General features: G+C 33.9%; 1 protein-coding gene across 5 annotated transcripts in view; it reads left to right on the forward strand.

Annotated features, from left to right (window-relative positions):
- LOC106882638 (uncharacterized) overlaps positions 1-15,621 on the forward strand; it is a 185,713-nt gene that overhangs the window by 75,516 nt on the left and 94,576 nt on the right. For all 5 annotated transcript variants that reach the window (XM_052966364.2, XM_052966362.2, XM_052966366.2 and 2 more), the window contains one exon: positions 11,663-11,760. In XM_052966364.2, coding sequence (XP_052822324.1) covers positions 11,663-11,760 — 98 coding nt within the window. The remainder of the gene's footprint in view (positions 1-11,662; positions 11,761-15,621) is intronic.

Below are 15,621 nucleotides of genomic sequence, written 5' to 3' on the forward strand. Positions count from 1 at the left end.
CTGCTTATCAACTGAGATATTGATTTTGCAACAGGTGTTGTAGCTTTCACAAGAAATGTTTCGATTGGTCACACCCTAGTCTTACAGAACGTATAATAAACCCCAACTACAAATTCTGTCATCAACCCGCCTCACAGTATTAGAATTAAGGATTTTTAATGTAGGCAGAATACCATAAATGTTTTGTGAGGAAGAATATATTCGGTGATATTGACGACGGTATTGATATATACTTTATTCACTCCAAAGGGATGGAAGACAAAGTTAAGGACAAAACTCAGGACAGAACTAAATGACATAATAATAATATCAATAATGTTATAAATAATTTTTTTTCTAACATTTTAAATCATACTATCATTTCTTTATTAACTCGTGAAAGAAAAGTTAATATAATTATCATTAAATTGTAGGTTTACAAAGGTGTATGTGTGTCATGTGTAACGAGTGAGAAAAGTTATACAAAAATGAGTGAACAGGTGAAAAACGTTATACAATATATAAAAGGAACAATTAAAAATTCATAAAAACAAAAATGATTACGTGAAGTCATAAAAAGTGTAATAAGTAATAATTTAAATTTATTACACTTTATTTTAACAGATAAAACGGAAAAATTCCTTTAGGGTTCTCGTCACACGCGAGTGAGAAACCGTTGGCTAGGTAGGGTTAGAATACATAGCGCCTCTGCCCACCAACCATTTCTCGTCCTGGAGCTTCGTGCACCGAAAGGTTCTTATTGACAGTTTATACGTGGCTTGATCTCGTTCTCAAGAAACTCTTCTTTTATTATTGCTTTTATTAGGCTTCTATTTTTAACATGTTTCTTATATTCCAACACTATAGTTGTTTCTTTAGTTTTGTTTCTTTGCCAACGGTCAGAGTCTTCTTCCTCTTTTTATCTTTTGCATCTTCTTTGATTGTTTGGAAACCTTTGTCAGTGACTACCTCTTCATATTCATTGCAAGATGATGGAGGTGGCGTTGCTAGTTAAGTTAGGACAGGATGCTTTGTTGTTGCTTTGTGAGGTCAGACATATGTGGAAAGCGGATGAAAGCGGGAAAATAGTTTCTGGGACGAGAACTGGAGTTTTTCGCTTTCTTTTTAAAGACGAAAATGGATGTTTGTAAGTGGTGTGTATAGTTAGAGGTGAATTTAATCGAGATAGTTAAGGTAGAGAAGGGAAGAATTATGAACGTTAAGTTAAGCTTTAAAGTGACTTCAATTTATAAAATAAGAATTTTTAGAAGATTCTCAAACCAGACGCATTCAAAAACTTTGATGTCAAAGGAAACAGATTCATAGAAGACAAAAGACTACAGATGCTAATGGAGAATAGCATTTTCATAACTTCAGTGAGGGGAATTATGTAATTTGGATCAATTTAAAGTTTCAAGATGGTAAATCATTGAAAAGTGATGATAACAAATTGTAAAAAAAATGATAGTATAAGTGTTTGTGGAGTAACAGAATTGTGAGATTCTGGTATTTTGATATTTGAAACAAAAATAAGGCACGTTTTATGATACGTGTATTATTGCAGCGTTTGTCGATGATGGAACTGGAACAAATTATAGAATGTTGGTTTATATAGATGCTTTATGCCGTTGATTAGTACTTTACAACTATCCTATTATGATTTCAGATTCGGCTGAGATCGATTTGGTTTTTTATCTCTTCACGGTAGACAAACCACAATACTATAAATTTTAGCGTCTCTCAAGGAGCCATCATTTTATCTCCATTAATGATGTTATCTCTATCAAAGTCACTATTTCTATTTATAAATACACATCTTTCTATTTATACACATCTTCTATTTAAAGAACATATTCGCGAGCCAATGAAGGAACCTCTACGCGGTTTTTCTATCTGATAGAAATAAGTCTTGTTCCCCCTTATCACAGCTTACCGTACTCAAAATGTATGGACACACAGGAGAATTTAGTCGTAGATGATACTCAAACAGACGCATGGAAAATCTTTGATCATAAATTTCATCAATTAAAACTGATATGAGCTAAATAACAAAATATTCACTGATTTTCTCGGTGAACTACTGTACTAAGCATCTATTACACGCACGTACACACACAAATACAAACAGCACACATGCACATTCGTGTACGTCTTCACACACACGTACACACAGCTTTAATTAATTGTATATGAGTGGAAAGTCATCTCTGTAGATTAAAGCGTATTAAGCTATAATCTTTGACATTCTGCATTCATTTCTCAATGATGTTGACAGCAATTTATCCTTCAGGGATGGTTAAACTAAATACCAGTAATGTACTGAACTTCATTCACTCAACCATACTCCTTTTTATCAAATAAATTATTAGTGCAAATATTAGATTTCTTTATAATCAGCTTATTTGTTTTGGCTATTTCATAAATGTTACACTTCGATTATTACTTCTTGAAATCAATAACTCTAAACTCTAGACGTTTAAAGTTAGTTCAATTCTGGATTTATTTCTCCAGGACAGTTTTTAACTGAATGCTTTTCTCTGTCGTTGGTTCACATTTCAGCAAGAAATTTGAATTAACCTGTTGATCTTAGGTACTAAACCATTTTACTCTTGATTTTACGAAGACGATTTTATGTACAATTCGATTTATATTCTAATTGTATATGTTATTTTTGATGTAACCTCAGAAACTGCAAACTATATTATCTCAGTAGAAAAATATTTTATCTGATATTTTAGAGAGTGTCTGATGTTTCAGAGATTGTATGAAGTTTTAGAGAATATTTGATGAAACCAAATTAAAATATTTTTGTAAGGCATGTAAAATTATAAAGTCGAAAAGAAAACATCAATAGAACAAATAGACGAAGTGTAGAAAAAAAAAAGAACGCAAAAGAAACACGGGAGAAATATGCTGGTTGATTGGATAATGTGATTAAATCACGATGACAATGCAGTGTTTTTCAACCGCCATCTATGGCTGAGATTACCGAAAGATAGCTAGATTTATTATCATAGACTTTGAATATTAAAACAATAACAGAAGACTTTTGAAAATTAATTGTATCTGAGATTCAAACATATAAATTAAGAGTATAGCAATTGAAAATATTGTATTAAATGTTTTAAACAGAAAATATTATATTAAATGCTTTAAACTAATATACTCAAAATGTGAAGATGAGCAAACCGTTACTGAAGAATCTTAATCCATGGAAAAGTTAATTCAATTTTGCTTCATGATTTATTACGGTTGGCTTTTGATCCATATTATATATAAACATTATTCCAGTTCACACGGAATCATTCTTGTGTACTGGTAAAGGAAGGATCTAAGCTAGCTTCTGAGGGAGATCTATGTATCATCTTATTGATTATAATATTTTTTCAATGATAAGCATACCATAAGTTAACAGTAATAACATCATCAGGAAAACCTAAAAAGCAAAGAAACATTTAAAGAAGCCCAGAATAAAAGTAATTTTTACAAAATGACAATGAAGTTGTGATGTGAATAACAACACTAATGGGTAATTGGTCAAGTACATATCAGCGCAGAATACTAATTTTAGATTAGATGGTTATGTCAAAATATGTAAACGCCGCCACATTCTTACCTTCAATATGTGGTATAAACATGAAGGTTGTCTGAAAAGGAAGTAATGCTGATCCTTTGTATAGGAAGATACTAACGAGAAAAAGATCACTTCAAACTAGTTTGATCTTCAATTTATGTGAGTGATTAACAAGATATAAATACATTTCAGAATCAACTGATAACCGTAGCTAATATTTGAAAGCAAGTGATATTTGGAGAATCAATGACTTTTTTCTGTCATACATATACGATATCTTCATGGCTTTATTGTACAGTCATAATTTGGTTTTGACAGTTTCTGCGATAAAAGATTCAGTGTAAGAATATTTTAACCTGTAGTTGGAATTTAGGGTATTAAATGGCAAGAAAAAAAAATCTTCCAAACTTTGTTTTTAAAATATCTGTAATTACAAGCAATATCGATTTCTTACTCAGGCACAAGGCCACGTATTCTAAAGGATGGAAACAGTCTATTGTATCGGTCTCAATACTTCAATAGTATTTTTTTTTAACTTACTCGAAAAATGAGTAGAAAGTCAAGAAATTGGCAGTATTCGAATTTAGAATCGAGGCTAAATACCCCAATGTATTTTTTCAAATGCTTTACCAAATGTGTTAACCACCACCCTTTAACTACAAATAATCTCACCATTATAAAACAGTTGCGATTGATGCTAAAATGACAGCTTAATCACAAACACGTATATTTGCATGAGTTAACACGTTTCAGAAAAATATTGAATTCGGATGATTTAATCTTTCCACCTGTATGTAGTACGAGTCAATAGCTGCCTCTCAGTAGTAACTTCAAATTAGAGATCAAAACTTGAACTATTATCTCATTTCTTCTCCCACCACACAAGTGGTATTTGATCATCGCAAAGCGCGCGCGCGCACACACACACTGTACACACACACACACACATACACACACACACACACACACACACACACACACACACACACACACACACACACACACACACACATTGTGTGTGTATATACTTTTTAAATAACAAGTGTTTTGAAATTGATTCAGTTTTGATACGATGGGTTGACAAACTATACAATCAAATTATTGAAAAAAAGAAAACAACATTATATTGAATACATGTTTTCCCCTTTCAAGCTGCTTAAGTTATAAATCAGCCATTCAAATGGACGAACACATTCAGCCAGTAGCGATAATCCAGAATTTCCTGATTGATTTCTTTCTTTAAGAGCAGAGTCACACATTTATAGAGAAGAGAAACTAAACTGTGTGGCGTCCTTGCAATTCCGATAGGCATTGACAATATATTCAAAATGAAATTATTTTCATCCAAAAATTGAAACCCTTTCTGATAAATAATTCTCTGTGAGTTTAACCATTTCTCTGAGGCTTATTAGATTGATTTTTTTTTAATAGTTGCTTTAAAGTATCTCTGTTCTTGACTGTACTTATATCAATCCCGAAAGGATGAAAAGTCGATCCCGGTGTGTTATGATTGCACATATGATTATACGTATCTGAATATTGCAAAACCTCTTATCCATAAATCTATCTTTAGCTTTGCTTACACATTAGATTTTAGTAAAACATTTCAAAATATAAAAATGTAACAACTTGAAAAATGTAACAACTTGAAAACGGATGTAATACATGCTTCGGTAATTTTGTTGATAGAGCGCAAGAGATGTATTAAGTGAAAGAAAATATCGACCGTATGCTATGAAAGAAAGTAGATTCTCCACTGGCCACGTCCTGTCATCTGTGCAGCGTTGTGTTCACTATGACACTTAGCACTCACTGCCCTTGTATACAACTTCTAAAAGCAGGAGTACTTTTTTTAAGTATTTTGATATCTTGTATTGCTAGACTCAGTTTCTATGAACGCATTCTATTGGAACAAGCCTCTAGTTTTGATTACTAGCTGCGTATGACAGACTGAAGTGTTGCACAGCAGCTGAGTCAAAATGATTTTAATCATCCACCATCAAATTAATGTATTACAGTTAGTGAAACATTAGGCTTGACGTTGTTATCAAGATCTGGATTTCACAAACCAAATAGACTTTCCAGCCAAAGATATAAACAATTAGTAATTACATCAGCTTATTGGAAATTGTCAGTAAATTAGAGTCGAGCAATTCTAAATATCCCTTAAGTGCAATAGTTTATATGTTCATATAGTATTACACTTTTCTCTTTCATTGTCGATCTGGAGAATGTTTAATCTATCTTGCTTGGTTAGTAACTACTGATTCTTACCTTGTACAATTTACCTAACGACTGACGAAATACTATATGTTTAACCTATTTTTTGTAGTTGTTTGTTCCAAATGCGTCTATATTTTAATGTCGATTAAGAATTTCAATAACTCGTACATATATGACCTATATTCAGACTTATGGAATTGTATATTTTAGAGCTTCGACAGCTGTCTAGATTGTAATCGCTTCACAACAAAAATCCAAATCGTCGTGATAATCTATTATTGTATTTTGGTAACAGTTGCAGTTGTAGTGATAGTGGTGAGGGTGACCTTAAACAATAAAAACCACGACAATAGTTACCCTGACAACGATCCTACTGATAATAAGAGCAATAACAAGAGCATTGAAAATAATGCTAACTAAATTAACATCAACAACAATACTGTATATAACATTTTAATACAATATCCATTTCTCTTTTAGGCCAAGGGCAACTGATGTTAATTCAAGTATCAATATATATTATTTTCACGAATTTTAAACATTTTAATACATACTTGTTTGTGGTAGAGAAGAAACAAATTTTTTTTTAATACGCTCATTTTTCATACCTACTTGAATATACTATTGTGCAACTGCTTAGTGATCCTTTCATCTCTATTTGAAGCGTAGTATTCTTTGCTGAGGACGTCTAATAACACCGAAATATGTTCGGAGTTGTCTTCCGTAATTGAAATGATTTTAATGTTAGCCATTGCTCTAATTTATTTTCCTCACTGTAAAAATTTTTCTAATTAGATTGTTGCTCACTGTATTAAATAAATATGTTGATACTAAATTATAAAGCATATAGTCCTATAAACTTTCAGGAATATTTTTTTTAACATGAAGATAATGCCTAGATTTATGTGAAAAGAATACGTTTTATTGTCTGTGGACAAAAGACGCACAGTAAACCTGAAAGCAGCTGGATATTCTCTCAAAACATAGCGGAACGGAATTAACGAAGTAAACTGTTTCTTCCACTCTATTATACTTCATCGAATTTATAACGACTCTTAAAACTGACACAACGTCACATATCTTTTGGTGGGGGAAATAAAAAATTAGTTAGCTTCGGTGGAATTTGAACTCAGAATGTAAAGGGTCGTAACTAAGGCATTTGAATCAGTTTGAGTGGTCGATTTTTCTTCGAAGCATCGAAACAACAATATTAAAACAATAGCGCCACTATTGAGACAGTAGATGGAGTAAGGTTCCCACATTTGAGTATCCAAATATAAGGCACTCGACTAACTGACTCATGCCAACCTATAGCCCACAGATGTGCTGTTTACTATAGTTGCCTTTTCTGTCCTATAAATTTATCCTCTTATCCATATAAACATAAACTTTACTTCAATCGACGACTTGCACCAGTTTGAGGAGCTATAATGGCATCAATCGCACCAGTTTCGGAGACCGTGTAAAATCCATGGGCATAGCTCTACAACCAGGCCAACTAAAAATAAGTAAACCAATCAAGTTCTACCTTAGGCATAAGGCCACAAATTTTGAAGAAGGGGACAGTTATTTTATTCTCAGTAATTGATCGGTACTTATTTTTGTCGGCACAAATAAGATTAAAGCTAAATTCCACTTTGGCGGGATCTGAACTCAGAACACGAAAGGTCATAAAATATCGCAATGTGGTACTCCCGAATATTTTCCTGGCTTTAAAGTTACAACAATAGTAAAACAATGAGCTGCCATAAAAGTATCAGCAACGTCGGTTATATCAAAAATGACAAAAATATTGGTTTTCTCTCTTTTTGGTAGGGCAAATTCATTGGCAGCAACGAAGAGTGCTGGAAGATAAAATTAAAATCCAAATGTAGATTATCGATCTTTTACTATCTTTTCACGTCTTGATCAGCTTAATATAGCAGAATTAATCGCAGAAAGGAAATTTGGGCGAATCGTGTCTGATATCACAGGCTAAAACAGGAAAGGAGCTAGATATTTGATGGTATTATGCTCTCAGATAAGAGCAGCATTCAAGCATAGAAAGTAAACGAGGACAACTAAGGGGTTTAAGAGTAGCGGGTTAAATACATAGCAAAGCATGACAGCATAGAATACGTGAACTGGGTATGACAGTATAAAATTTATATTTACTACTGTATATATATGTGGATGTATATTTTTATACATAGGTATATACATATATTATATGTCGTGTGTGTGTGTGTATTCATATATTAAGGAAAATCTGTAAAATTGTCTTCTGTAAAATGTGTTATTGGGGGTGTCCCTACTTTACACAACATAAGTTGTTTTCAAAGCACTGGGGTAAGAGAGTTTTTGGCAATTAACGTTATTGAAATTTTGAGCGGATTTATCTGCTTTCCACGCTGAAAGTTTTAAGAAGATTAAAGGCGGTGAATTGGCAGAATTGTTAGTATCGAACAAAATGCCTTCCGACTCTATACTTCTGGATTCAAATCTCAAGGCGGTTTATTTTCTTCCTTTAATCTCACCGAAGCCGATAACATAAAGAATCGGTTAATCCCCTCCTCTCAAACTTTTGGCCTAGTATTTCAATCAGAAACCGTTACTAAGACAAGCTCCGCAGAATCATTACAAATTTAGGAAAAAAAATTCCCTAAAACTTAGTGGTATTTGTTTTGGCTCTTCACGTTCTGGGTTCAAGTTCCACTGAAGTCAGTTTTACATTTCAGCCTTTCGGGATCAATAAATACCTGTGAAATGCTAGAGTCATGGCATCGACTAAGCCCCTCCTCTTGAGCCTTGATCAAAAGAACATTATTATTGTTGTTGTTGTTGTTGTTGTTATTAGTATTGTTGTTCATCATCTTCTTTGGCATCATCACTATCACTGGCACAGTTATAAAAAATGTTTATCTTGGAATCAAAAGTGAGATATTTTAAAACTCAGCCGTTTATTTTCTTTTCATCCTTTTTTATTATTTTTTTCCCCACTGTTCCACTCCATTTTACTATTTTTTCTGTATTTCTTCCTGTTCGTCTTTCCCTGCCCCCGACTCTTCATTACAAGCAAAAATTCTCTAACATTTAGTTTGACTAGTAAGTTGGAGTCTTATAGTGCGATAGATAATTATCTTTTAATGTTTCAGAAGAGAAAACAATATTATTCAACACATAAATACAGCATTTATTGATTGTTGCCATGGCAACAACAAAATACAGCTTCTCTTCTTTTACAGCCTGCAACTTATATTTAGTGAAATTCGGTAGTTAGAATGAGTGACTACTACAAAACAACGCGTAGTAAAGTCAGCAAAACCAACCAACTTACTCATAAATATCCCTAAAAATGGAATTATTCTGTCTGCTTTCTAATCCATTATTTCCATCTTGGATTTTTTTTTTAAACTCCATTTTCCGAGGTAGCTTACTATGGATGATATAAATAGACGAAAATATTAAATTTGTTTTGACTCTTTTAATTTGTGTTAATAAACCTTTCTATAATAGGCACGAGGCCTACACTTTTGGGGGAGGGGACTAGTTGATTATATTGATCCCAGTATTTCACTGGTACTTAATTCATCCGAAGGATGAAAGGCAAAGTCGACCTCGACGGACTAAAATTGTGTTGTTGATGATGATGACGTTTAGCCCCAGATTAGCTCTCATAAAGGACGATTCCCCTGTCTCACCCCACCTAGGTAGTGTATATAGAATTTATATTATTCACTGAAGCCTTCCATTTTCAAAATAAATTCTAGGGTATGATTTGAGGGAGATCTAGCTGCAGTTTCTAGCAGGTGACCATTGGTCGTGATAACATAGGCACAGCATTCGTTATTTGTGGAGTTATTATATTTAGTGGTAGCGGTGGCCTTGATGTTGGTATGGGTAGTATAGGTGTCAAACGCGTTGCTTCTATTGTATACAGTGATCGTCTTTAACGATGTGATCAGCTTAGAAGTGGCATATGTAGTACTTTTAGCAATTATATGTGTTCTGGTGGGGAGATTTAGCAGGGACACCGAAGCAGTAGGAAAGAGAAGAGCGTGTGAATACCGAAACACTGTAATGTAGAGAACTTCATGAAGAACATCAGTTAATACAGCATAATATGCCAGAAAATAGGGTGGTTTGCTTTTAATGGTTAATCAAAACGGTTCTTGAAATGCATTTTAGCTCCCGTTTCGGTAAATAGCCGGAAACAAAATTTATTCTAGAGGATTTCAAATACTGTTAATGTCGTTTATTTTTTTATATAGCATTTTTAATTTCAGCAACTCATGAACGCTCCCCCTGTGAATATAGTTATACGCATATAATAAATTTTTTAAAAATCCTTTCCAAACCAAAACTCTTCGCATCTCGTTTCTATAGTATATCATTATGACATCAATTCTATAATTTTATATATAGGTCATATTTAATGATTTTCTATAACAACTTGAGAATGGATGAATGTCATTGTTGTTTAGCCCCAGGTCAATCTTGATCACGCAGATCTCAGATCAAAGGCTTTCCAGTAGGAATTAGATTATCTAAAGTAGTCATCCGACTTTTAACGATGACGAGATGAGATTTGAGGAAGATTTGATTACTATTTCTAGCATATCGAGCGACCACACAGGTTCTCCCGTTGGATCAGGAAGAATGATGTCAATGAAAATAATAACAATGACTATTCTTGCCTTGTTTCACGCATCAGGCATTGTTTCAGGAAGCCACGCGACTTTAATAGATTTTTCACTGATATATCAGCAAAGTCGCATGCTGTCTTATCTTTCATTCAATTCAAGGCTGCTATTTTATCGACTCCGAAAGGTAGAAAGGCCTAGTATTCTCGATGGGGTTTCAGCTGAGGCAATTGCCTGACAGGCATAATTAGATATGTAGTGCTGTATCTCGAGCAGCATTTTGAAACCAATAATAGACTGTCTTTAGTAGTAATAGTGGAAATATTAACTGGTTTGCTTTCGTTGTAAACATCGAACCTAATCGAGTTGTTCCAGCTTCTGTTCCTCAATAGAGGAACTGACGTAACAAAATTTGCGGATCAATAAAGTCTCGGTACATCACATCTTATCATTTGAGCCAATGACGGAATCCATAAAAGGTCGCTTGACCTGCTGTAAATAGTTATCAAATCTCCCTCGGAACGGATTCTGACGTTTTCTTTTTAAGAATAGAAGTGTATATTCTGCAATGTTGTCTTAGATACGTGTCTGAGATAAAATATGGCACGGTCATAGTTGGAATACCTTTGATAATGTCTACTCGATCAAAATTGATTTGCAGATAAACAGCAAAGATATCCTTCTTCTTTTCACTGCAGATATATTTATCACCTAATTGGTCTTTGTAAAGACCAAAGAAAATATGGCCACTAAACAGATACTCAAAATCTATCAGTTTTACAAAATAATTTTTTTAATGTTGGGATGGATATTGTTCTTGACTCTGCATTAGTTGTTATCATTGTTGTTGGTTTTCGTATTCTTGTTATTCTTATTGCGTCATGCAGTGGGTATTCAGTTTTACTCATATACAAATAACTTGAGTCTATACGACTCGGGCCTCAAGTCTAATTAGAAGCATCATTATCATCACCATCGTTAGCGGCAGCAGCAGCGTAATTGTTATCATCATTGTTATCAAGATTATTTTTTGTGTCCTCATCGTATGTTATCAATTGCCAATTTTGCGGCCTAGTATCAAATTTAAAGATCATTATTGCTGTTGCAGCTTTTTTTCTCACGAATAATTCTGATTAAGGCCAGCCTGAAATTTCCTTCACAGATGAATTTAAGTAATTTATACCTAATAATAAACTTGTTCTTTTTATTTAGCCTAATTTCACTCAGGCTTCTAATTAATCATTCATTTTCCTTTCTTCTTTAGATGTGTGACAAAGAGAAACTAATTGCTGAACTACGATCCCGCCTCTCGTCTGTCGGGAGGCTGGAGAATGAGGAGGATTTCTTTATTTCCACTGAAAAGTAAGTTATTTTGCGTCGTTTCTCGGAAAACTGTATTCTTTTATATAGTGTTATTCTTGACTTGTACCGTTTTCACCTTTCTGGCACCAACACCACTATTGGCTACTGCCGATTATTGTTTTTAGCACTATTACTGCTGCTATTACTATGAATAGAATGTATGTGCATGCACTATTGTAGAAGTCAGCTGACATGTGGATATGAATATTTTGGCTACTCTTGTGGAAAAAGGGAAGCGTGTATGTTGGACCTTCACAGTACTTAGGGCAAATCAATGATAATCAATAAATATTTATATTACTAGTTTCAAATACCAATATGGAAAAGCATAAAACGGAACAGAGACGGAGAAAATTCCGACTGAATAAATAACCAGAATAGATAATTTAATAAGAGTGTGTGTGTGTGTGTGTGTGTGTGTGTGTGTGTGTGTGTGTGTGTGTGTGTGTGTGTGCGTGTGTGTGTGCGTGTATGTAAAATCATTTACAGGAATTTATTCAACTAAACAATTTAGCTACATCTTACTTTGAGAATTTTAATATTGGTCAAATGGAACAAATATTACAACACCTTGAAAGAAGATAGAACTAGTCTACCCTGGTGAACTCTAATTTAAAACTAGTTAAGCATAGGTTATTTTGGCTATCGAATGCTGTTGATGTTGTTCTATTCAGTTCTGTGTTGTGTAAAAAGTAATCAATTTGTATGATTCTGTTTGTATGTGTGTACCTACAATGTACGTGTCTATTTTGTATGTGTATATGATGAATGGGTGTTTATTTACTTGTTCGCTTGTTTCTTTCCTTCTCGCTCGCAGATTTAATTCTTCGTAGAATTCATGCTGGCCATTATCAAAGTGACACGACTTTTCTGTTTGGGTCAACACAATCTCAGAAATTTGTGGGTATATGAGTGAGTTAATCTGTGCTTATATGTAAGCTTATTTGTGGATACACTTGCTTTCATGTAATTGATGCGTATGAGTGTGTTTGGTCACTAATTATGTTTGCCTGCACTTGTGTGTGTATGCCTTATACACATGATTGTGTGCATATGCTCGTTTCAGAAACAAGTCCCCCCCCACCCGCCAAAGTTTCTGTTTAACAATGTAGATATAATTAAGTTTGGGTCACATAGAACAGCTGAACACTCAGCACTTATTCACGTGTCCGTCTACACTTTTCAGTACATATGTGCTATAGTCATTTCTCCACCTACTGTTTAGTAGGCGTCGTGGTCCGTTCAAATACCGTTTGGACTGATGTTAAGCCGCTTCTAGCTTCCGTCCGTTTAATATAGATCTTGTCAATGTCACCGCTGGTGTGGGAGTGAGAGTTGATACCTTCCTTGTCTTCAAGTGTCCATTTTAATCTCCCAAATGTTGATGCCGATACTAATAGCAAAAACATTATAATATATGGATCTTACACCTCTGGCTGCCATATGGTCTAAAATCTGCTGAAGTATTCCTTTTCACAACACTAATATATACAATATTCTCATAAGTTACAAAATGTTTCGTCATTGGAGGTACGGAATATAGACATGCCATTTATACCTATATTCTGTATTTAGTTAAATTTTTCTCGAATGTCTACCGAATATGAACACTTCCCAACTACTATACATATATATTAGTCAAACTATATCCCTATATTCTCTGATAATATCAGAACTTAGTCAGCGCACTTCTTAATGCTTTTGGAATATACCCTTAGCTCGTCTATAAAGAAGCTCTGTGTAGTATTGGTGTTTCTGTATTTATTTGGCCCAATCATTCATATTTCCTTACTGAAAGGATAAGGTGTTCATTCCAGCATTTTAGAGAGAGTGACCCATTAAAATCTACTTTATGATTATTTATCATTTCTGAGAAACTGCAATTGTTTCTTGCATTGCACTTTAAGACAGTGGCCCAGGATGAAGCCAAATTTGTATGGCTTTCATTATAATGTCTGAAACTCTATCAATTCGAAGAGCCTCTATTTGTTGCTGTGTACTCCAGGTCAGTTCTAAATGAGCTTACAAGCAGGTGGTCGGCTAAATGATAAGGCGCGACCATCTTTCAAATTATTTCGTATCTGTCTAGTAGAGGACCGTACTGTATATACTGCTATGCAGTGAAGAATAGTATTGGTTTTAGATATCGTTTTCTCTTTACTCTCCAGTTTACCCTTGTATGCTGCAGATTCTGGTGCTCATAGCCAAAGTAAGCAGATAGGCTTCACAAGAGCATGATAGTTGATTAGCACTTATTGTTGATGGTAAGCATCTTAGCATATTGTTTGGGGCCAATTAATCTGTTGATATCGCAGCTATTTCTGCATATGTTATATTTTTGTTTGTCCAGATTGAGTGGGGAAGATAGTGCTTTTAGGTTGATATTGTTATGTCTGGACGTTTGACGCTATTTTTTCATGTTGTGACAGGGACGGTAATGGTTGAAGCTTGATGTAACAACAAATTGTGCCACTCACATGCTCTTATTTTATGTATTTGTGCTTTAACTCACATAAACCAAAAGGTTCGATCATTCTTCCTCTCGATGCTGCACTTCTGGAATTCCCTTTCTCCCCATGTTTTTCTTCTGCAATCTTCGATCTGCAGTAGCTTAGCCCATTGCTCCATACCAAACTATATAAAAACAACAAAACAATTTTTTCTAATTTCTTCCAATCACATGACATCTTGTCTAAACTCCTTTTTCTCTCTTTAGATTTTTCTTAAGAATTAATCAGTATCCCTGATTAATTAAAAGGTTCTTTAATTTTTACCGATTGACCCTTCATATCTGTATCAATTTCCGCTTGACTTTGAAACAATTTCCATTGGTTATTTTCTCTTCAGTTGGTAGTTTCTCACTGTTTGAAGGTGATTAATCTATTTTTAAGTTTTAAGAGTTTTCATTTTACTATCTACAAATATTTATTTCTAATTTAATTTTCAGTTTTTATTGGCGAAAAGTATAGCTATTTATTTGAGACGGGCTATCGTAGATCAGAGACCTCTTTGTTTTACAAATCCATAATGGCCTGTATGTGTATGTATGCATGAATGTATGCCCGCAAGTACTTACATCTATCCGGTTGATGACCTATATTATTACACTTGGGTTTCTCAGTTTATCACCTTTTCAAGCGACAGAAATTCATGACTAACGACTCAAAGTATGAGCCAAATAAATAATTTTTTCTAGAACATGTATTAAGTACTTTTTCTTCTGTTTGTTAATAAACAACTTATATACAATTTCTCTTCTTTTTCTCTTTGGTTCTTTTCTCTCTCTCCGGCTTCTCTGTAACCACTCCCTACTCAGAATGCATCATCGCCACTTCCTGTTTTCCTTTTGTATATCTTTCTTTCTTGACTGTTCAGCCAGTTGGTTTTTTACCTTTATCGTCCCTTCCTATGTTTTTGTTATGTAATTTTTCGTTAGTATCCCTTTTTCTACATGTCAACGCGTCGTATCTCTTTCTTACATTATTGAATAAAGCAGTGTTGCCGGAAAGTTTCGAAAATGCTGTGATAATTCAGTTGAAACCGATGTATTTGCGCTAGTTGTTGACTGAATATCACAGCAATTTGGAATGTTCTGATGGTATTGTTCAATCCAGTGATATTAACTATTGGTTTTCCGTTGTTATTTTAAGAAGCTATGTATTAGATTTTATTGAATTATAGTTCAATAAAATAATTCCTGGTTTTAATGTTATTCATTTAATTTTCCATGATCAGCTTCACGATTCTATGACACTTGGAAAATCCATATGATCTCCTTATAATATCACAGGACAAAACTATGAATGTTGTCTATTCTGATATTTTGGATTAAACGAATGTCCAAGAATATTTTGCCATAAT

This window comes from Octopus bimaculoides, chromosome 3 (assembly GCF_046866305.1).
Source record: "Octopus bimaculoides isolate indiv1 chromosome 3, ASM4686630v1, whole genome shotgun sequence".
Lineage (NCBI taxonomy): Eukaryota > Metazoa > Mollusca > Cephalopoda > Octopoda > Octopodidae > Octopus > Octopus bimaculoides.